Source organism: Andrographis paniculata, unplaced genomic scaffold (assembly GCF_009805555.1).
Source record: "Andrographis paniculata isolate CXL003 unplaced genomic scaffold, ASM980555v1 Contig21END, whole genome shotgun sequence".
Classification (NCBI taxonomy): domain Eukaryota; kingdom Viridiplantae; phylum Streptophyta; class Magnoliopsida; order Lamiales; family Acanthaceae; genus Andrographis; species Andrographis paniculata.
Window position 1 is genome coordinate 837,047 of NW_026137502.1, and position 22,415 is coordinate 859,461.

The 22,415-nt window shown below is 36.5% G+C and overlaps 2 protein-coding genes and 1 pseudogene across 8 annotated transcripts; 2 read left to right on the plus strand and 1 right to left on the minus strand.

Annotated features, from left to right (window-relative positions):
• Positions 1-450: 450 nt before the first annotated feature.
• LOC127244719 (vacuolar protein sorting-associated protein 26B-like) lies at positions 451-4,078 on the plus strand (annotated as a pseudogene).
• A 234-nt stretch (positions 4,079-4,312) lies between these two features.
• On the plus strand, positions 4,313-9,028 carry LOC127244753 (uncharacterized). 4 transcript variants are annotated; one of them, XR_007837327.1, is made up of 10 exons: positions 4,313-4,448; positions 4,622-4,778; positions 5,342-5,486; positions 5,568-5,736; positions 6,145-6,415; positions 6,635-6,900; positions 6,987-7,202; positions 7,529-7,631; positions 7,784-8,066; positions 8,637-9,028. XR_007837327.1 is itself a non-coding variant. In XM_051265236.1 (9 exons), the coding sequence occupies exons 2-9, from the start codon at positions 4,628-4,630 to the stop codon at positions 7,837-7,839; spliced, it is 1,377 nt and encodes a 458-aa protein (XP_051121193.1). In that variant the 5' UTR covers positions 4,313-4,448; positions 4,622-4,627; the 3' UTR covers positions 7,840-8,289. The 4 variants fall into 4 exon arrangements, 2 of the variants coding, with proteins under 2 accessions (XP_051121193.1, XP_051121194.1); XM_051265236.1 differs by lacking the exon at positions 8,637-9,028 and having other exon boundaries at positions 7,784-8,289; XR_007837328.1 differs by lacking the exon at positions 4,313-4,448 and having other exon boundaries at positions 4,484-4,778.
• Positions 9,029-9,172: 144 nt separating this feature from the next.
• On the minus strand, positions 9,173-14,215 carry LOC127245135 (protein MATERNALLY EXPRESSED GENE 5-like). 4 transcript variants are annotated; one of them, XM_051265856.1, is made up of 6 exons: positions 13,481-14,201; positions 13,144-13,196; positions 12,673-12,734; positions 12,501-12,582; positions 10,597-10,716; positions 10,062-10,483 (listed from the first exon to the last, which is right to left on the minus strand). In XM_051265856.1, the coding sequence occupies exons 1-5, from the start codon at positions 13,645-13,647 to the stop codon at positions 10,613-10,615; spliced, it is 468 nt and encodes a 155-aa protein (XP_051121813.1). In that variant the 5' UTR covers positions 13,648-14,201; the 3' UTR covers positions 10,062-10,483; positions 10,597-10,612. The 4 variants fall into 4 exon arrangements, with proteins under 4 accessions (XP_051121814.1, XP_051121813.1, XP_051121812.1 ...); XM_051265857.1 differs by lacking the exons at positions 10,062-10,483; positions 10,597-10,716 and adding an exon at positions 9,173-9,450 and having other exon boundaries at positions 13,481-14,210; XM_051265855.1 differs by lacking the exons at positions 10,062-10,483; positions 10,597-10,716 and adding an exon at positions 10,723-11,423 and having other exon boundaries at positions 13,481-14,215.
• Positions 14,216-22,415: the final 8,200 nt, after the last annotated feature.

Sequence of the window (22,415 nt, forward strand, 5' to 3'; positions counted from 1 at the left end):
AAAAGTGAAAATAATAATAAATATGACCTACAATATGAATATATTGAAAATATGGTCGTGAACATGGCCTAAAACATAGCTGTGTTGAGAACACGAGCAAGAACGTGGCCTAGAACATGGAAACATGGGCAGGAACATGGCTGTATTCAGAAGTGCAGGGCCGTGCTGAGACCAACGCGGCCGTGTTGGCTGCCTGGGACGCCCAGTCACCTTCTGAGTCATCCAACACGGCCGTGTTCAAGAGAACACGGCCGTGTGTTCAGTCCCAGTCAACCATTTTAGGACTAAAATTGATAAATTTTCATTTGAGTGGGACTAAAATTTGATAATTTTTTTTGAATGAGATCAAAATTGATAATTTTGATATTGAATGAAAAAAAAAAGATTTTTACTCCATATATTATTTCTTTATTTGAGAGTTAAATTATTTATTTAGCTGATGAAAAATAAGCGCACCTCAATATCCATATGATCGTGGCGATCCTTTCAGCGGAGGTAATAGCATTTCCCGTCGTCGGCACCGATCTCTGCTCTTCCCTCTTTCCTCCTCTTGAAAATAATACTATTAATTAAAAAAATCCCTGAATTGAACCCTGTACTGGTATTTTTACTGCTGTTTTTACTGATTTGAATACTACATTGGTTATTTTTATTAGGGTTTTGAATTTGCGCCGATTCTATTCAAAGTATATTATATTGTGATTGGGGATATTGGTTTTTTTTTTTTTTTTTTTGTTCCGATTAGGTCTTGGTTATTAGTTTGGTTTGTTGGGCATTGTAACCGAGATTTGTTGCAGGTGATTACATAGCGGTTTCGAACAGAATTAGGGTGAAGGGATGCTAGATTTTTCTATTTGTTTCCTCTTGTTCCCTGTCTCTTATGTTGTAATCGTCATGTTTTAGTCATAGTGGAATTGATTATCACTTCTTCTTGCAGAATTATTTACTTGGAGCTTTTAAGCCAGCATGCAACATTTCAATTGCATTCTTGGATGGGATAACTCGAAAGCAGGTTTGTCTGTCTTCCCCTTTTATAATTGTTAGAACTTTCAAATACATGTTTGGTAGGACTCCAGACATTGTATTAATCGAACATTACAAGAGTAGTCTAATCAGATTAGGAAGAGAATTCTGTGACTGTATGTACGTCTTTGCATTGGTCATAGTAGTATTAATTCTTTGCAACTAGGCTTGAATTCTATGGATGTCTTTTCTTGGTTCTTAATAGCATGTACAATGTAGGGAATGGTGTTACTAAATTATGAACTATTATTTTAATTTATTTAGTTTCGTGGGTTGCATCTGTGATTTCTGTGGCTTAATGATCTCTTACCGGAAAGACAAGTATATTATAGTTCACATTGATGTTACTGAGGCTTACTCATGTAAAAATGTGGATTTAGGTGCAATTGAAAAATGAGAATGGTCAAACAGTAATGGTTCCGAGGAAACGATTTTTGGGATGGTATTTTCTTTTCTTGTTGATTCGGCCTTTATGTAAAGTTAGTGTTTTGGCTTTTACTAATTTATCATAGTGATACCATGTATCATTCTTTAGATTTCTGTCGAACCAATTCCTGGGAAGAAGGTTGACCACGATGGGATTAAAGTTGAGCTTCTTGGTCAGATAGGTGTGTTTCAAGTATATTATTTAGAATTATCTGTTAAATTATCCTTCACGTCATCAGATTTTTAGTCATGTCGTCCTCCCATAGCTATTTGTCTTTACTGTCAGACAACTGTCAATTTTGTAGGCACCTCATCTGAGGTTAATGAATTTTGTATTTCATTTTCATAACTGTTTAATATAATCGTCTGCTTTGCATTGGGTAAAAAAGTTACAGCATCCCATATCTAATTGCACCATTTTTGCAGAAATTTACTTCGACAGGGGCAACTTCTATGACTTCACTTCTCTTGGTAAAGATAAATTAATTGCTTTTGTATTTTATACATAATCTGCTTCCCATGTGCTATGATTTCTGCATTTTTGGATAAATGTGGATTGTCCACTTTTGCCCCAATTCAGAAATCTTCATTTATATCATCTTTCATGCTGTTATATTCCATAAGCCCTGCTTTCATCTTAATGATATTTTTACAACTTATGTTACTATGGCAGTTCGTGAACTGGATGTTCCTGGGGATGCCTCATGAGACATACAATGGGGTAAATGTGCGTCTTAGGTTAGTTATTTGTTCTGTGTCTTTAAACAGCAGGTTTCTCTTGCTTTTATTTGTCTACTTCAGAATGCAAAACATATTTCACATTTCGTTTCTTTTTCAAGAAAGTTGAAAAATGAATAAGGGTGCGAGTTTTACTGTGGGAATTTTAGGCAAAACCTCCAACGACTGGAATACTCGTTTCTGAAACTATTTTATTTGTTTTTGTGCTGATGGTCATGTATCATCATTCATCGCTGCACATATTCTTATTTTAACTGGTAAAGGAATTGCCACCATATAGGGTTCAGATTGTGTGGTTTCGTTCTCATATTAGTTTATTTTGATTAAGGAAGGACAATCAAATAGCTTTCATCTAAGGGCTATGTATCATATAAAGAGCAATGGAAAGACATTCACTTTTGAAAGCTCATATACTTTCGCTGTTGTAGAAAATGGGCTTAAATTAGTGGACAAATACAGGACGATTTAGTCATGATGTCCGCATTTTCTACAGATCCTTGGTCTTGTGTTTTTGTATCTCAACTAATAAGAAATCTGATGTTAATTTAACTCTCTCTCTCTCTCTTAGTAATTGGAAGTTTTATGTTTGTTTCAGATATGTCCTAAGGGTGACAATAAGTCGGGGATATGCTGGTAGCATAGTGCAATTTCAGGACATTGTGGTAAGGATAATCTTTTAGTCTCCAAATGCTTGCTATATTTATCGAATGCCTCCCAAATTGGAGTGCATGTATTATGTCAGCGTTGATTTTGTCGCCTCATTTACCTAAATCATTAGTTGTAGATGGGTTCAGTGGGCGACAATGATTTATATCTCATCTTATTTTGTTTACAAAGTGTGACATCATTAATCATTCATCGGCATCATCTTATTTAGTCGATGATTGCGGACCAATGTAGCAAGAAAGTAGTTCCCCTTTTCTATTTATCATGTAGTGATGTTGAAGTGTGTTTGCTGGCAGAAGCTTTAATCTGCACAATGCATAGTATTCATATCCATTTTTATGTATCAGGTACGGAATCACAGCCCTCATCCCTAACTAAATAACAGCATTAAGGTATTATTATTTCTCATATGTATGAAATCTTTTGCATGATATTATATACACATTTTTTCTTTGTTGTTCTTGTTGTAGATGGAAGTAGGAATTGAGGACTGCCTCCATATCGAGTTCGAGTACAATAAGAACAAGTAAGCTACTTCAGAAATTTTAGCATTAGCTCTGGACAGTTTGTTTGGTTGATTGAAATTTGAATGTGGATGATGATGGATGCAGGTATCACCTGAAAGATGTAATTATTGGGAAAATATATTTTATGCTGGTGAGAATAAAGCTCAAGAATATGGATCTTGAGATTGGGAGGAGAGAATCGACAGGGTCCGGGCCAAACACACGTGGAGACGGAGGCACTTGCCAAGTTTGAGCTCATGGATGGCACTCCCGTCAGAGGTAACTATGGCTTCCCATCTCTTCTCTTTCTCTCATGTCGTCGGCTACACATCCATTGATTGATTTAAGAGCTGCATTGCAGGTGAATGGATTCCGATCAGATTGTTTCTAAGTCCGATTGAACTGACTCCAACTTATCACAACATCAACAACAAATTCAGTGTTAAGTACTTGGTGAACCTCGTGCTTGTTGATGAAGAGGACCGTCGATACTTCAAGCAGCAGGAAATCACAGTGTACCGCCTCCGATCCCCAGAAACAGCCACGAACTGAGAGATCGAGAGAGAGAGAGAAGACAATAATCATAAATAAATATTTATGCCATTTATTTTTCATTCATTATTTTTTTTTTAATAACATGAAAATTGACCGTTGAATTTATGGATCTATTTTCACACGGTTAATTAGAACCGATCATTGCGTTTCATCTCTTTATCTTATTTTATATAGTGATTGTTATTATATTGAATTTTATAATTTGTTTATCATTTGTTCTTATTGTTACGTTGTTTTTTTGTTTTTAAAATATGATTATGGGCCAACTTTATATAAAATCAGACATAGCTCTTCCTACAGCGTCTGTGTGACGACAAATTGCAAATACAACGTCGCTCGAGACAGAGGGACAACATGGACGGAATGGATTGCACGAGGCCCGACCCGGCCCGGCCCGAACTGAAACTACAGCACCTTGAAGGGGAAAATGGAAGGCCCCACATTCAAATCGACAGACAATCCGTCCATGAATAAATAGTGCTCCAAGACATGGGGGATTGATAATTTGATATCGTTGCAATTCACAGCCACATTGTACGTACCCCCGCTCACGCTCCTTTCTTTGTTTATACCAAAATAATATGCGCTTTCGTTTCCTGTCTCTGAGTCGATAGACGATTGACATACGAGATCGATTTTTCAGTGTTATATATATATATATTTCTCCTTGTTTCTCATATATGTGGAATAATTGTTTGTTGGTCTAGGGATCAATGGAATTGTTTTTCTACATTGTCTTCGGGGCGTTGGCTGCGGTGGTGACAGCATTGGAGCTGAGTAAATCTAACAAGGATCGGATTAGTACTTCTTCATCTTTCAATTCGTTCAAGAACAATTACCTGCTTGTTTACTCGCTCATGATGGGTAGGTATAGCTGCGATTCAGAGTACGATCCGCCTTACATTAGCGATAACAATCGTTGCCAATTTGAATTGATCAAAAAGTTATATATGATGAGCGCCCGGGCAATTGCTATTTACTGTGATTATTTTTATGTGAGTAGATTCTAGATACAAATGCCACGGTGCTGCATGAGTACCAAATAGCTGGACTGGTCTAAATGGGAGTGCTTGTGTGATCTGACGACATAATTAAATTTGAATATGATGTTGGAAATTAGATATAGGTTTATAAGATTGGTTGAAGTTTCTACATTGAGAACTTAGTTTATGAAAAGTTAAGAATTGAAAGGTGTTTCCTTCCTAGATTTGCACTTGTTTTCTTCTGATGACATAGAACTTGAATCCATCGATCTGTTATCTTCATTAATTTCAGAATTATGCAACATGCATTTAGATGTAGTTTGTTGCCTTAAACTCTATATTCACACCATTGGGAGTCTTTTGTAGTATTTCTCCAACAGAAGATAGCTTGATCGATCTGTGTAATTTTATGTTGCTCAAATTTATTTTCCATGTGGCATGCAGCTGGTGACTGGTTGCAAGGTCCGTATGTCTATTACCTTTACAGTACATATGGCTTTGGGAAAGGAGAAATTGGACAGCTATTTATTGCTGGGTTTGGATCTTCTATGTTGTTTGGAACCATTGTTGGATCCCTAGCAGATAAGCAGTGAGTTGCCCTCATACTATTTATTTAAATTCAAATTTTGCTACTACGACATTCTCTTACACTGCTTTTATGAACTTGTAGGGGCCGGAAGAGAGCATGCGTTACTTACTGCATAACATATATACTGAGCTGCTTTACCAAGCATTCTCCTCAGTACAAAGTTCTGATGATTGGACGTGTTTTGGGTGGTATTGCCACATCCCTCTTGTTTTCTGCATTTGAATCATGGCTTGTGGCGGAACATTTTAAGGCAAGATTTTCCTGCATGAAATTGCTACTAACTTTTGTTAACTAACTAACCTGGTATTATCCTGAAATTATTTTTAGTTTTGAACTGTCACTGTCAAGGACCTCCCTATGGACGTTCATTGACTGATTAAATAATGAATGGTGTTGGAATATGCATTTAACATGCTCTTGGAATTTTATCATACTGTGATATAAAATTCTTATTTTTTCAATGAATTTTGGGACACAATCCTAAAATTTTCTGTGCCATTTTCTTGCTCTTATGAAACATCTATTCTCTGGTGTGTCAATGCATATATGCAACTTGCTAATAAATGAGAGAGCGAAGCTTCCGAGATGCAATTTTGGTTTTCAATACCAAGAGTACTGTTAATTAATTGCAATCTTGAATATGTACTTGTATTTGCAGAGGAGTTTTGATCCTCAATGGCTCTCGTTGACTTTCTCCAAGGCAATATTCCTCGGAAATGGTCTTGTGGCTATTCTATCAGGATTGTTTGGAAATCTGTTGGTTGATACCTTCAATCTTGGGCCTGTTTCACCCTTCGATGCTGCTTCCATATTTCTAGCTGTTGGGATGGCCATAATATTATCATCCTGGTCAGAAAACTATGGAGATCCTTCAGAGAACAAGGATTTGCTCACTCAATTCAAGGGTGCAGCTGTAGCTATTGCTTCAGGTATTCCTGAATCTCTTAATTATAGCTCCTGTCATTCCATTTAATTAACTAGGAATGTAAGTGAGAGATGCTGCCTCATGCTGGGAGGTGGTGAAGTGTTGGCATCTTGATGAGTTCACTAAGTTATTTTCTGCATCTTTTAAAACTAGTGCAAGCTTAAAGATGTCTGTCTCCTGCTGGTTCCCGATTGATGAGTTGATTTCCTGATTAATTGATCAGATGAGAGGATTGCATTGCTTGGTGCCATTCAATCTCTCTTTGAAGGTTCAATGTATACATTTGTCTTCCTCTGGACTCCTGCCCTGAGTCCAAATGATGAAGAGATTCCTCATGGATTTATTTTCGCAACTTTCATGTTGGCCTCAATGTTGGGAAGCTCAATAGCTGCGCGTTTATTGGCTCGCAACACACTTAGAGTGGAGAGCTACATGCAAATAGTATTTGTTATTTCTTCTGCAGCGCTTCTGCTTCCTATCTTAACAAGTGTATGCCCAGTCACTCTTTGCTATTTCCCTGTGATTTTACGATTTTATCTAGCTGAGCTATTTCTAATTTGAATAAACTATGGCAGTTCTTGGTAGCTCCGTCCAAGGAGAAAGGAGGTGGCATCTCATATTCAGGCTGTCTCCAACTTCTGGGCTTCTGCACATTTGAAGCTTGTGTGGGAATTTTCTGGCCATCCATAATGAAGATGAGATCCCAATACATCCCTGAGGAGGCTCGAAGCACCATCATGAACTTCTTCCGTATCCCCCTAAACATCTTTGTTTGCATCGTGCTTTACAACGTACACCCGTCTCATGTCTGACTCGTGCTTGCTCGTAATCTTTGCTTGAATGGATGTTTCTTAAGTCACATGGAAGCTAACCTACGGTTTTGTGCATAACTTGTTCGGTTTCATTCATACCATCCTCTCTGTCCACAATTTTCACACATAAGTGCCTTTGGAACCATGTTAGAATCCATAGAAAGTAGGTCTTACACTTTTTAGTCAACAAGTATTCCAAGATGAAGTGATGTCCATTATGTCGAACGGATAAGATAGCATAAATGTTCCTGTATTTAGTGGGGCTGAGCTTGGGAAATAACTAACTCATTTTCGGGTGGTTGCAGGTTAATGCTTTCCCCATTACCGTTATGTTTGGTATGTGTTCCATCTTCCTCTTTGTGGCATCCCTCCTCCAAAGAAGGTTATCAGCAATTGGAGAGAAGCCAAGTGCGTATTGTATTGTATTGTATTGTTTTGTGTTATTTCTGCACTAGTACAATCTTGTTGTTAAGAGTATATCGAATCATCTAACTTGTATTAGCATTGTTGGCCGTAAGGAATGCAACTAGCGCAACTAACATGCCCTCTCCTTGTTTCAGAGTCGGAAGAAGAATGGACTATGTTGAAGGAGAGAAACGTGGAGGTCGAAGCCTAGATGTTACTACTACTACTACTACTCCATAGATTGGACTGGTTCAAGTGAATGGATGGGACTTCTCTCGGAAGGTGGTTGTTTGTTTCCAGATAAGCTTTTTCAATAACCATATATAGTAGCAAAAATTGCCAGCAATAAAGGGGAGGGATAGAAGTAATTAATGTTGGAATTGAAGTAAGGAAGAAAGGAGAGACAATGGCTGCTGCTGCTGCTGCTGCTAGCAAAAGGTGAGTATTATTCATTCATAAGACATATTTAGCACGCATAAATACGGGGGTTAGAGAGTTGATCAGTTGATTCGATCTGTTAGTTAGGTCATCTGTGAGCATTGCGTTTTGTTGTTTTTGTTTAATTCAACTTGGTCTTCATTATCTTGTGTTTTTTAGCATTCATATTAATTAGTAAGCAAGCAAACATGCAGTGGTTTTATATCCATGCTCTTCATATTCATTTTGTTGTTGTTATTAATTATTCTTATATATTGCCGTATGAATCCCTAGTCGTTATTTATTTTTCTGAGTGCGAGTTGAATCTAATTGTAGGTTGTAATAGTTGTTTGTTGTTTAATGTTGTGTCCCTAATAATATGTTTTGAATGAATAGCACTGATCAACAACTAATGCAATGCATATTGTCGTAAAAGTAACAGGGTTGAATATTGTTATGTTCATATTCAAACTACAATCAACTTAACTAGCACGTTAGTTTGTTTAAGTAGGGCTCTCTCTGCAAATATCAAAATTATTTATATGAACACAGCTTTATTATCTAATTGAGAGTGCAATGAAACTTGTGAAGCCATCATGGACATTGATCGAGGGCACGCAGCTGCAGAATGGCTGCAAAGTGCGTGCAGGAGGAAGCCAATGCAGTGGCTGCAATAAAAAAAAGATGCTGAATTCGCATTCGACAGAGGTGCAGGAGAAGGCAGATTTGTCGAATACAAAAACAAGTATGGGAAATCAGTCCAGATGGTGCTGGTTGATATAACACAGAGAGGGAGCAGCCGGACGAAGCCTTGGGCTGCTCTGCTAAAATACTGGCTCAGCTCAATGTGTTGAATCAACAATCGACTTTCTTTGATGGAAATAGTTAGTTAGATCATGACTCTGATAGCTAACTAATGCAGTCGTAAATTAAGGACTCTATGTATGTATAACACTGCTATATAGGATAGTGAGATTCTTCGAGTCCCAGTATCATATATGCAATCAATTCCTCGATTTCTCAATGCACATAAAATACAAGAGATAGCAAAAAAGTGTGTAAATTGGCAAATATGAAAAAACAACCAAAACAAACCTTAAATCAGTAAATATGCTGCTGCACAAGTATAAAATCAGCCAAGCTATCTCGTATCACATCCATTATCATTCACTAGTTTCGACTCCCAACATCTCACAACACGAATTTCATATATATTCTTAGAGACATGAAGCTAGTACTCCCGACAACAGCAACATTACTGTAACGGCAAATAAAAAGCAGAAAAAATTGATAACAATGGTATGGAACAACGATGTTAACCTCCATCCACATGAAGCTTTGAGCAAACACACAAGCAGGTTCCAGCAGTGACCTCAAAATGGTCAATAAAGACAGCATCATCTACCTGCTCAGTTTGAAATTCCATGAGTCCAAGACTCTAAGCCTCAGGGAATTATCAATTACTGATTCCTAATATCTGAAAAGTGATTAACACAATGCCATGACTTCATGTAAGGTACCAAGCATCCAAATAGTGCCACAATCTAATCTGAGAATCATGTCACAAACGGAGTACCCCATTCACAACTGCCAAAACCAAAATACTGAGAAACTAGTTTAGAAGAAACTATCATAACAATATATAACATGTAGCTTCTCTTGAAAAATAGCTGTGCCAAGAAGATGTCAGTCGCTTTATATGAATCACGAAAGAAAGATTAGGTCCACACTTACAACGGTCAGTTGAATCACAGTGCATCTTCTAAAGCCTAAATATCATTAGTACGATGGAATGAAAACCCAGATCACAAGGGAGATAAAAGCACCAACTCATTTCATATCATAACATGGCTTCATATTGGGGGCATTTATAATTCACAAACCTTCCGCATAACATTGTATTCAGACATTTCATCTTCCCTTGCTGTGAAGCACATGAGCAAAATGACATCCATAGTGAGTATTTATGCCGGAAATTACTTTCAATGAAGAACGTTGGAAACAAGCCACAATTAATTGAATAAAATAAGATTCATAAGACACATCACGGGTATGCAGCACACGGAATGGCATCTGTGCCGCCATGTTTAGCTACACCATGATGGGAGAGATGAGATGTAATTACAACCATCATCAGAAAAGCAAGGTATCTGTGATGCACGCACAATATTCTTACACTGATGGACACTAGAAAACAGCGGTCCTAAGAGGAAGCCACGAAATTACTAGCAATTATTACAAAGGAGTTGTAAATATGGGACAACAGGCAAGTATATATGGGAGAAAATAAACTAACGAGAAATGAAAGGTGGCGGCAGGAATCAATAAACCCGTGTCTGATAGACGTAAAACCCCCCGCTGAGTCCTAAGCATCAGCAAAATATCATGAAACGCCAAGGTTGTGATTCACGACTCGTATTCTTGTCACACAAAGGATCCTACACAGAACCGTTGTTTCACGTTCAGAGCGATTTATTGACCATCTTCAATTTCGTAAAAACCTATATGACCACACTTTAATGGCCAAACGTGAATAGATAACAATCGTCACCTGTTGAACCATAATCTCATCGTTTCCCTCGATGCCCGCCCCCTGACCTTGCACCAGGATATCGAGCAAACTGGAGCCTTAAGTTGGAAGAATCGCGGTCATGCTCATCAAATTTATAACCTGCAAGATTCAGCTTGACGTTTATGCTTCCGACTGGCGTTGCTTTGAATCAAGAGGATTAGTTCGATGTTCCCACCCTCATTTCACTATTGTTTCTTCTTAAACTGGACGTTCGCGCAATCAAAACAAAAAGAGCATCGAGTATATCGGATAGAAAGAATGTATCTTTTCGTAAAGGATTAGTTAGAAGTAACATTTGATAGACGGAGTAGGCACATCGCAGAGTAAAAAACGAGGCAATGTAAAGTTCATAATTTATGCAGCTCTTAATTACATTTTATATTTTACATCATTTAATCCTCAAACAGAGATGTCACTAAAATTTTAAGATTGAACGACAATCAGATGATGTTTGAGCAAATATGAATGCTTTATGCAACATAGTTAAATAATTTTGATAAACAATCAGCAATTAGTAAAAAGAGTATGTTTCTTCAAGCTTATTCTAAAGGCAGAGGCATAGCAATATTAATATTGCATCAATAACGCGTGAATAGTGAATCACCGAGAAATGAAAGGCTGATTATCGAAAGTTGTCTGGTAAACAAACATTGATGCACTAACACTGTTGAGTTGAGACGAAAATATACAAAAACTGCAACGGATCGTTATTGGTTTGATGTTCGATTTAGGTAATAAGCCAACCAAATTTGCATCAACAGGTCCACCAAACCATTCTAACTCCAAGAATCTTGAAGACTTGAACACTGTATTCCAATAAATAATCTTCTTGAGAACCAAACGAGGAAAACGGCACGAGGCATATGCATAGTCAAAAGGTAGTTGTGTCGAAATAATCATATGAAATGAATGAAACTACCATAGTAAGAATAAACTTCATATAGATTGTGAAAATAGGTGTTCGGTGTTCAGGCTCACTCAGAAGGCATTAGAGTCATAATCGAACACAAAGGTGGAGGCATCAATGGCATTCCTCTTACAAAAGAACCAGACAATTAAGGAAGATATTATAAACCAAACAGGCCCTAAGTTTATGGTGCTTAGTAGCTGACCGTCCTCACTATTTTCTCAATAACGGTCCTAACTTGAGGTCATATGAATTATATAATAAATAGAACAATTTAATCAAGATACTTATACTCTCCTTTAAAAATTAAACTTCACAACAGTTAGACCTGCAACTCCTAATAAATTAGAAACATACTAAAAAATATTATGCCACTGGGCAACATCTAGAGAAGAAACATTTGATATTTCTATTTTTCCCACCAAGCTCTTAAGAACATTAGGCTGAAAAGAGTTCATAGTTCAACCAACATTGTAGTCAATAGAATCACGCCAAGAATTGATGGGACAACCTTCAATACATTGCAGACCCTAAGCCAAGTCATGGAAAAAGAGGCAGCAGCCTATTTCCCAGAAAAATTGCAAAACAAGGGCCGGTGGAGGTCAGAAATAAGTCGGCTAGGATCAGGCATTTCAAGAATGTAATGGAAGAAGGGTGATGAATCATGTAACAACGTCAGCCCAAACATAAGTATTAAATGGGTAAATAGGCACCCATGCCCAATAGTTTTTAAGGGTAAGAAGAGAAACTCTTAGACCAGATGAAGTTTATTCAATCATAAGATATGAAGAACCTTTTTGTTCTTGGAGATGTCTTGAACACTCGTGTAATAGAAAACTGAAAACGGGGACAATTTTACATTTTACACATTCACAGGACAATAACACTCCTAACCATCTTAAGGAAACAAAGAAGACTAACCCAATGTGCATCTCAGTCACAGCATATAAATATCTAAAGTAAAAATGTGCATTACCCTGCAAAGCATCCATTGCTGTGGCTGCATGCGCTGGACTTTGAAAATCAACAAAGCAAAGCACCAATGGATCACCCCCAGGCTGCAAAAGTTGATTTCAAAGTTCAAACAGTATTCACTTGATTAAAAACAACCATCAAAACATATGGCATTAAACCAAACAAGTGCTTACATGTCTTGATTCTTTAGTCACAAGCCTTACTTCCTTGTAGCCCACAAAAGGGCGAAATATATCTGCACACTTAAGTTAAAGAACAAAACCAGTATAGAACAATGCAAGAACTTAGTGACCAAGGGCACAGCTGGTGCATGGTATGTAACAGAGATAGTTTAGAGACACGAGCCTCCATCTTCTATACTATGAATTTAGCTTTACTAAGCACCCTTGTGGTGCATGCTTTGAGCACCTAATATTTGTAGTTAAATAATCATAACTTGAGAATTGTTTTTATTAGTTATTACTATATAAAATTTGTGTATATTGTTACAGGACTAACTATAACACACAATCCTGTTCTGATCTTTGATATGATGCACATCTTTCCATGCATCAAGCATCATGGCTCTAAGGTCTTTGCACCATGGCATGCCATATGCCATTAGCAACTATGTGAAAGAAAAAATTATAATACCGAAAGGATACGAGAAACATCCCTGCGAGTGCAGTTTGCAGGCAAGCCTTCCACAAATAGTGTGCTGCTGGCATCAGGAGGCAGTGGACGTTCAGGAGGGAGTGATCATATTCTTACAAGTCGAGGCAGTACTACAACCGATTAGGTCGCGTATGGAAGAGAAGCTACTTGCTATACGGTCCCCCAGGCACCGGCAAATCAACCTTCATATCTGCCATGGCCAAGCTTCTCGGCTACGACATCTACGAAATCAACCTGCACAAAGTGCAGAGCGACGCCGACCTCGAGTACCTCCTCCTCCAAACCACAACCAAATCGGTGCTAGTAATCGAGGATCTAGACCGTTACCTGGACGCAAAATCCACAACAACGACAGTGAGCACATCAGGAATCCTCAACTTTATGGACGGAATCTTCTCCTGCTGCGGAGAAGAGCGGGTGACGGTATTCACCATGAACAGCAAAGAAAACGTGTGCGCGTCGGTGCTCCGGCCGGGGAGAATCGACGTCCACATCAACTTCCCACTCTGCGATTTCAGCGCCTTCAAAACCCTCGCCGGCAGCCATCTCGGCGTGAAGGAGCACAAACTGTTCCCCCAAGTGGAAGAAATGTTCCAAACCGGGGCGACCCTAAGCCCCGCCGAGATTTGGGAGATAATGATATCGAATCGGGCCTCCCCGACCCGCGCCCTGAAAACGGTAATCACCGGGATGCAGGGTAACCTCGCCTCCCGGGTGGGTCGGAGGCTGCTAAGTGGATCCGGGTCGGGTCGAGGCTCAGGCGATGAGGAGCCGCCGGAGGAACCGCACGCCGGCACCGGCAATGGAATTCATCCCATGACAGCGATAAAGAATCTGTACGGACTGTTCAGTGCAAGGAGCGGGAGGAAGGCATCAATGGACAAATTCGACGTCGTCGTCGTCGACCCCAGCGAGAAAGAGAATAGTAGTAATCATAATAATAGTAATTCAGCCTCAAACCATTGATAGTGATGATGACAGATCAAGATTCGATTCAATTCCATTCTTCTTCTTCTTCTTCTTCTTATCCATGCAATGCAAGACAAGACGAGATCATTTGAATTGTACTATATATTACCTTACATACGATATATTTTTATATAGTATTTGGCTACCTCTAAATTTGTATTGTCCTCTAAATTTGTATTGCATCTACTTCAACATAATATAAGGATAGATTTTGTGTACATTTTCCTTTTTTTTCTTTTTGAGATTTTCCATATATATATATATATATATTTCTTTATTTGAGAGTTAAATTATACGCACCGCAATATCTATTTGATCGTGGCGATCCTTTCAGCGGAGGTAATCGCATTTTCCGTCGCCGGCACCGATCTCTGCTCTTCCCTCTCTCTTTATCTTGAAAATAATACTATTAATTAAAAAAAATCCCTGAATTGAACCTTGTACTGATATTTTTACTGCTGTTTTTACTGATTTGAATACTACGGAGTTATTTTTATTAGGGTTTTGAATTTGCGCCGAGTCTATTCGAAGTAAATTATATTGTGATTGGGGATACTGGGTTTTTTTTTTTTTTGTTCCGATTAGGTCTTTGTTATTAGTTTGGTTTGTTGGGGATTGTAACCGAGATTTGTTGCAGGTGATTACATAGCGGTTTCGGACAGAATTAGGGTGAAGGGATGGTAGATTTTTCTATTTGTTTCCTCTTGTTCCCTGTCTCTTCTGTTTTAATCGTCATGTTTTAGTCAGAGTGGAGTTGATTGTCACTTCTTCTTGCAGAATTATTTACTTGGAGCTTTTAAGCCGACATGCAACATTTCAATTGCATTCTTGGATGGGAAAACTCGAAAGCAGGTTTGTCTGTCTTCCCCTTTTATAATTGTTAGAACTTTCAAATACATGTTTGGTAGGACTCCAACGTAATGTATTTATGTCTATTTTTTATTTTAACATTTTTATATATGGCTTATTATTATAATATATTAATTTTATTGAAAGGATTCAAGTATGAATTTTATTGAAGCAATAGCATAAATCCACGCGCCCAACACTCTACTTTTTCTTCGGGACTATCATTATCGATTTGAAACTCAGCACTCTTCAAATGATCTTCTAAAGTATAGTGCAAAATCCATGTCCATGCTTGAAATATTATGGGTCAAAAGACAATTGTAACAAATTCATACAAATCTTTGAAGAGTGCTCTATGATCTGTTAAGATGTGGCATCACTGACAATAGGTTTACCATCGAGGGATAACTGATATATCATAGCAACATCTTATAATGTAATTGTTGCCTCGCCAAATGTGAAATGAAATGCGTGTGTTTCAGGACGCCATCGCTCAACTAATGTTGTCAAAAGACCAGGATCATGTCTAACATGTCCAACTTATATACGCCATAAAATTCAATACGATTTAATATCTCGAGGACCCTAGGATGACATAATTTAGATATACTAGTCCAATATCTTTCCGGACAAACAAGACTAAACTTATGATCGGTTAATTCAGCATTCCAAATATGCTCAGAATGGTGTGTAGATTGAAGATGAAGTAGACAATCGTCACTGGGGCCAGACAATCCCTCCCGATATGAAAACATCACAAAACACTGACGACATTCCAAATTAAACATATATGTTAAAAATATGAGTGGTTTTAATTTAGTATATATATAAATATGAATAATGCTTATATTGAAATCCATAGCCTATTATGTTAAAACAAATAAAGCCCTTGAACACAAATATAAATTCCTACAACTTATATTAACTCTATCAGAACACTTCCAAACTATATTCAAACATAACACTTCCAAACTACATTCAAATATAACACTTGAATCTTATTTTCTAGTTTTGTTGTTTAGCTTAAAGCCTATGATTCTCTTTTTTAAATGCTTCTGAACTACTGCAGTGAACTTGAAATTTTCCTCCATTGTCATCTGTTTTGATCTTTCTTTCAAATCGAAATATATTTTCCCTCACTTGTATAATGCTCATTCATAAGCAAGCAACTATATGAGTTTTTCACACACATCCTATTCATACCAAAAACTAATGAAATCAAAGGCTTATGTATCCCTGTACCAACTGATGCACTAACCTTTGGATATCTGTAGATGCCCAGTAGATGCCAATAGATGTCCACTCTTGAATATCTATAAATCATCAAAAATTAATTACAAAAAACTAATTATAAATCATGAATAAAAGAACTGCCATAAACTCGAGCAAATTCATTCACATAAGATGGTATAAACATAAATATGACAATAGAATATGCAATATTACAAAAATTAGAAAAAATATATATGCCATAAAAAAATTAAATATGATAAATAAAAATTCTGAAAATTATATGATTATAGAATAAGAAATAGTAAAAAATAAAAAATAAATAAAAATAATAAGATAATACCTTATGAATCTGGATTGAAGCAACTTTCAAACTTTTCCAAAAATCCAATAGGAAATTAGGGATATAAAAAGATGTGCTGATTTTAAAGAAAAGAGAAGTGCGACTCGACAAATTTATATGTTAACAAACAAAATACAAAAATTACAATATCTGCCAACCAATATTTTCCAAACCAACAATCAAACAAAATAGAATGAAAGAGAAATTTTTTTGAAAATCAATTACCATAGAAGAGCGGCACCAGCGGCAATAGTAGAGATTGGCAAAAGAAAATCGCAGAAAACCCCTAAAGCATCGCACAGAAGAAAACGTCGAAGGAGATTTAGGGTTTAATGATATTTATTCTTATTTTTAATAAAAATATTTGTAGTAGTTTTTAAAAATACTATATTTAATAATTTAAAAGTTTTAAAAACTTCTAAACTTAAAAATTTAGAAGTTTTGAAAACTACTACAATATATAAATATAGTAGTTTTGAAAACTCGTTTGAAAGCTATAATTTTAAGTAGCAGTTTGACTTAGGCCATTTTTTGAAAAAGCCCCTGTACCAGCACAATAGGCAAAACTGCTTATATCTCCCATGTTGATTTGGAAAGTCGGTGCCGTTTCCCCCTGTACTTAAAAAACGGCGTAGTACCCCTTTGTGTTTTCAAAAACCTTGCGTCTAACCCCCCAACAACAAAAGTTAACGGAAGGTAGAATACACGCGTGGAGTAAGCGAGTAGACTTGCTGTTGCTTATCTTAAACTACCCAAATTCCCTAATTTACCCTTCCACTCCCATTAAGTACAACCATTCTCTATCAATCGATCTAACACAACCAAAGCAAACCCAAAACACCCCAAATCCCCTCCTCGACGTTGGTCAACCACTGATTTCCGATTTCCAGGTAGGTGTTTGCAAAATAGATGTGATGTTTTCGTTTCCACCTTCTTCCTTGGCTTCGTTTCCCTTAATTTTTTTTTCATGTATTTTTTTACATTAGAATATGTCCACCCCACCCTCAAACACTATCTAACAGCAATTAGACAAAAAAAAAAAAAAATCAATTAACATAATCAATTAATTTCGTAATTGGACGTAATATGAGAAAAACGCCAAAAAGCCCTAGCCCTAACACAAAAGTCATACAAAATCGATCGAACTCGGTGACTTACAAGAATTTGGGTTCGTTGCTACCCTTTTCTATGAAAAATCGATGAACTTTTTTATGAGAACCCCGCCGTTGGATCAGTGTTCAAACCTGTAATCGATTTTCTCGTGGGTGGAAGAAGAACTTCGAGTCGGGCATAGCGATGGTGGAGAGGTGTGGGTGGAGAGGGATAGGAGAGAAGCGAGGGAGAGAGAAGCGATGAAGGAGTGTTAAGTGAGTTATTTAAAGGAATGGTATAACGGTCCATTACAAAAGATATTTAACGTCGTTAGGTCAAACTGATCAAACTGATCCTTACTAGCCCGCCAACCAATCAATTGCATTTGTCCAATTTTAATTATGTAGTTGTTATAGTAATTTTTTTTCAATCATAACTCTATTTTTCACTATTATTCTTTAAATATTTATTTTTTCTATTATTTTAAATAATTTTATATTTTTATAATTTAAAATAATTTTTTTTAAAATTTAGAAAAATAAAAAATAAATTTAAAAATTAAAATTTAAAATTTAATAATTATATATAAAAACAGAAGCAACGCCAAAATTGCACTGTAGCAACGCAAAAAAATGACGAACGAACCAACGCCAAATCTATCAACCCAGCGCCAGGGTTGAAGATGGCTTAAGTACACAATATATACTAGTGTTTGTCTTGGGGTTTGTATTTTTAATTGAAATTTAAGTAAAAATGTTAAACTGAAATAATAGAACAATGTCATATAAATATGTGTTTATTTAGTAATTTTGGAAGAGAATTACAGGGGAACACACCCTATAATAATAGTGTGTTTGTTTGGAAGTTTGAATTTTGAATTGAGGTTTGAATAGTAAAAATTTTGAATATGAATAATTGTATGATGCGATATAAATATGTGAAAAAAAAATTAATTGAATAGTAAAGTTTGGGAAAATCACCTGAACAAACACACCCTTACAAGAAAAATGGCAGGCATGCCCTCACATTGAAAATTGTTGTGATAATAGTATAGGATTAGCCAATAGAAATATTAATTACTTCTACCGCTAACCACTATTTTATATATTGTATATAATATTATATAATATTATGTAGAATATATATATATATATAGAAGTGTGTGGCTTGTATATATAATAATACATATATATAGTATATTTTGTGTGTATATATTATGTATGTATTAAGTATCCAATATGTTAAGCATATGAGAGAGTGAATAGAGATGAGGGACGTTGATTAGGTGGAGTGAATGAAAGTAGCATTTGATTTCATCCATTCACCCTATATTTATATTACAAGTTAGAGTAAGAAAAAGGATTTCCTTGAGCCACGTAGCATCCACGATTTGTACACAAAAATACTACGTGTACAACACTCTCCATTTGATGTTTTTATACAAAGAATGTGCATCGTTAAAACCTTAGTAGGAAAAAAATCCAGTGGGACAAAAAAAATCTTAGCGAAGAAAAAAGAGTACAACATTCTTATATCAGTTTGCTCCCCCTGATCTGAGCATTATTTGAGATCCCTTAACCGATGCATCCCAATTTTCTTCATAAATTTTTTAAATGTTGCCGTCGGCAATGCCTTGGTTAATATATCCATCAATTATTATTGGATCGAATTTGCTGCACATCAATTTCACTATTTTGCTGAAGATCATGAGTAAAAAAGAATTTTGGTGAAATGAGTTTCGTTCTATCTCCTTTAATGTAACCCCCTTTCAATTGGGCTATACAAGCCGTATTATCTTCATACAATGTAGTTGGGGAAATTTTATCGTCGGGTATTAACCCACAATTTTTTAGAATATGTTGAGTCATTGACCTCAACTAAACACATTCTCGACTAGCCTCATGTATTTTCAATATTTCAACATGATTTGAAGAAGTGACAGTTAACGTTTGTTTCATTGATCTCCAAAAGATCACTGTTTCGCCACAAGTAAATATATAGTCAGTTTGAGACTTGGCTTTATGAGGATCCGATAAATATCCTGCATCGGCAAATCCAATCAATTCATGTCGAGAATCTTTCAAGTAAAATAACCCGAGAGCAATTGTTCATTGGAGATAGCAAAAAATATGCTTGATCTCATTCCAATGTCGTCGAGTAGGCGATGAGCTGAATCTTGCCAATAAGTTTACAACAAATGATATATCAGGTCGGGTGTCGTTAGCAAGATACATCAATGCGCCTATAGCACTCATATATGGCACTTCAGGGCCAAGTGTTTCTTCGTTTTCCTTTTTTGGTCTAAAAGGGTCCTTTGCTGGATCGAATGCTCTGAAGATCATTGGGGTACTTAGCGGATGTGACTTATCCATCAGAAATTGTTTTAGTACCCTTTTAGTATAATTTGATTGGGGGATAAAGATTCCACTTTTCAGGTGTTCAATTTGCAAACCAAGGAAAAATTTGATTTTTCCAAAATCTTTAATGTCAAACTCCTTTTTCAAATATTCAATAGCTTTCTGAATTTCATCAAGAGTTCCAATCAAATTGAGATCATCGACATATACAGCGATGATTACAAATTATGACCCATTTTTCTTTATGAAAACGCATGGACAAATAGGGTCATTTACGTAACCTTCTTTTGTTAAGCTTTCACGGAGACGATTGTACCACATTCGGCCTGATTGCTTGAGCCCATACAAAGATTTTTGTAATTTGATGGAACATAATTCTTTTGGCTTTGATTTGAATGATTCAGGTATGTTAATCCCTTCTGGGATTTTCATGTAGACATCATTGTCTAAAGAGCCATAAAGATTGACAGTAACCACATCTATTAATCGCATATCAAGATTATTGTGTACTGCCGGGCTCACTAGATACCTGAATGTTATTTCATCCATGACCGGCGAATATGTTTTTTCAAAATCAATGCCCGGTCTCTGGGAAAAACCCTGGGCTACAAGTCTTGTGATATTATTATTTTCATTTCTTTTTCTCACAAACACCCATCTGTAGCCAACAAGTTTTACATTTACAGGTGTTTAACTATGGGGCCGAATACTTGTCGTTTATTCAATGAGTCCAATTCACACTTAATTGCGTCTTTCCATTTTGCCCAATCATCTCTTTGCCGACATTCATCAACTGATTTTGGTTCATAATCCTTGTCATCTTTCATTATATCGAGTGCTACATAATATGCAAATGCATTATCAATATTTGTTTTCTTTCTGTTCCAATATTTTCCACTGGTGGTATAGTTAATGGAAGTTTCAATAACTTCAGCATCACTTTCATCTAAATTTTTACTTTCAATCTTTTCCGGGGTCGTACTGACCTTTTCAGGTATCTGATCATTGTTGATCTCTTCACCAGTATTTACAATTTTCTTCTTTTGTGGATTCTTATCCTTGGAACCCAACAGTCTGCCACGTTTTACGCGGGCAGTATGCTCATTAGCACTCGACATTTTTCCTTCTGGGATATTTATTTTAGCTGGTGCATTTGCTGCTGCAATATATGATTTCGTAACTCTGGCAGCATCATTAAAAGCATCAGGTAATTGATTTGCAATTTTCTACAAATGCACAAGTCTTTGAAGTTCAAGTTCACTATGTTTCGTACGAGGATCAAATTCAAGTGGTATTTTCCACGAAATTTCTTTTTTCAGTTGATTATTGTCTCTCCCTAATGTCGGGAAATGAGATTCATTAAAATGACAGTCTGCAAACCTTGCAGTAAATAAATCACCGGTTGTTGGTTCAAAATATTTCGCAATCGAGGGTGATTCTTACCCGACGTATATACCCAACCTTCTTTGAGGTCTCATTTTCATACGTTGAGGTGGCGCAATTGGCACATAAACAACACACCCAAAAATCCGTTGGTGATATATATTTGGTACTTTTCTAGAAACCAATTGAGTAGGGGAATAACAGTGATAACTTGTCGGCCTTATTTTCAACAATTCGCCTCAGCATTACATTGCCAGGATGCCCAAGTCGATCATGCCAAGTTTTGAATTCACTAGTTGCCATTTGGTCTACTAGGTGATATGTTTCAATAGCACTGATTTTTTAGTAAAAATGATGGCAATTTTTCTTTCACAATTCTGTTGTCATTCACAATCTGAATAATCAGGAGATACTCATTTTCTGTCTCATTTAATGTTTCAATGTGATACCCATTTTTCTGAATATCACTAAAGCTCAGGAAATTCCTTCGAGCTTTGCTCGAGAACAAGGCATTTTCAATTGCCATTTTTGTCCATTTTGGGAGATATACAGTAGCTTTCCCTGAGCCTTAGATCATTTTCGATGCACCACTGATAGTAACAATAGTGGTTTTTCCCATATTTATGTGGGAGAAATAACTTTTTTTTTTCAAAATGTTGTGAGTCGTAGCACTGTCAATAAGACATATATTGTCATCGGCTCCAAAATATTTGGCATCCATATCTTTGCAAGATGGTATAAATAATAAAAGACATGTATTAGTACCATAATCAAAATAGACTTATATTATATGGGGTAATACAATAAAAGGGGCAGAAAACATCAAAATAACAAAAGAGATACAACAACATTTTATCATTTAACATTATCAGCTATATCAAGCAGATCATCGGCATCTAGGTGCGTGATATTTTCATCATCACATCATCAAATGTGTCATCGTGGGCAACGTAATTTGTTTCGGGGGCAATTCATCCTTGCCTTTCTTTTGAGGCCCGATACAATTTAGCTAAGTAACTGGCTATGCGACAAATATGGG

Excerpts from the sequence above, each read along its gene's own strand:
- LOC127245135 (XM_051265854.1), bottom strand. The coding sequence starts at position 13,647 with ATGTGGACGTCGATTCTCCCCGGCCGGAGCACCGACGCGCACACGTTT. Across the intron at positions 12,735-13,143 it reads CACTCGCAGGGATGTTTCTC|ATATATTTCGCCCTTTTGTG; the intron begins GTATCCTTTCGG and ends TTAAGTGTGCAG. Across the intron at positions 12,583-12,672 it reads TGACTAAAGAATCAAGACAT|CCTGGGGGTGATCCATTGGT; the intron begins GTAAGCACTTGT and ends CAACTTTTGCAG.
- LOC127244753 (XM_051265236.1), top strand. The coding sequence starts at position 4,628 with ATGGAATTGTTTTTCTACATTGTCTTCGGGGCGTTGGCTGCGGTGGTG. Across the intron at positions 6,416-6,634 it reads AGCTGTAGCTATTGCTTCAG|ATGAGAGGATTGCATTGCTT; the intron begins GTATTCCTGAAT and ends TTAATTGATCAG. Across the intron at positions 7,203-7,528 it reads TTTGCATCGTGCTTTACAAC|GTTAATGCTTTCCCCATTAC; the intron begins GTACACCCGTCT and ends GGGTGGTTGCAG.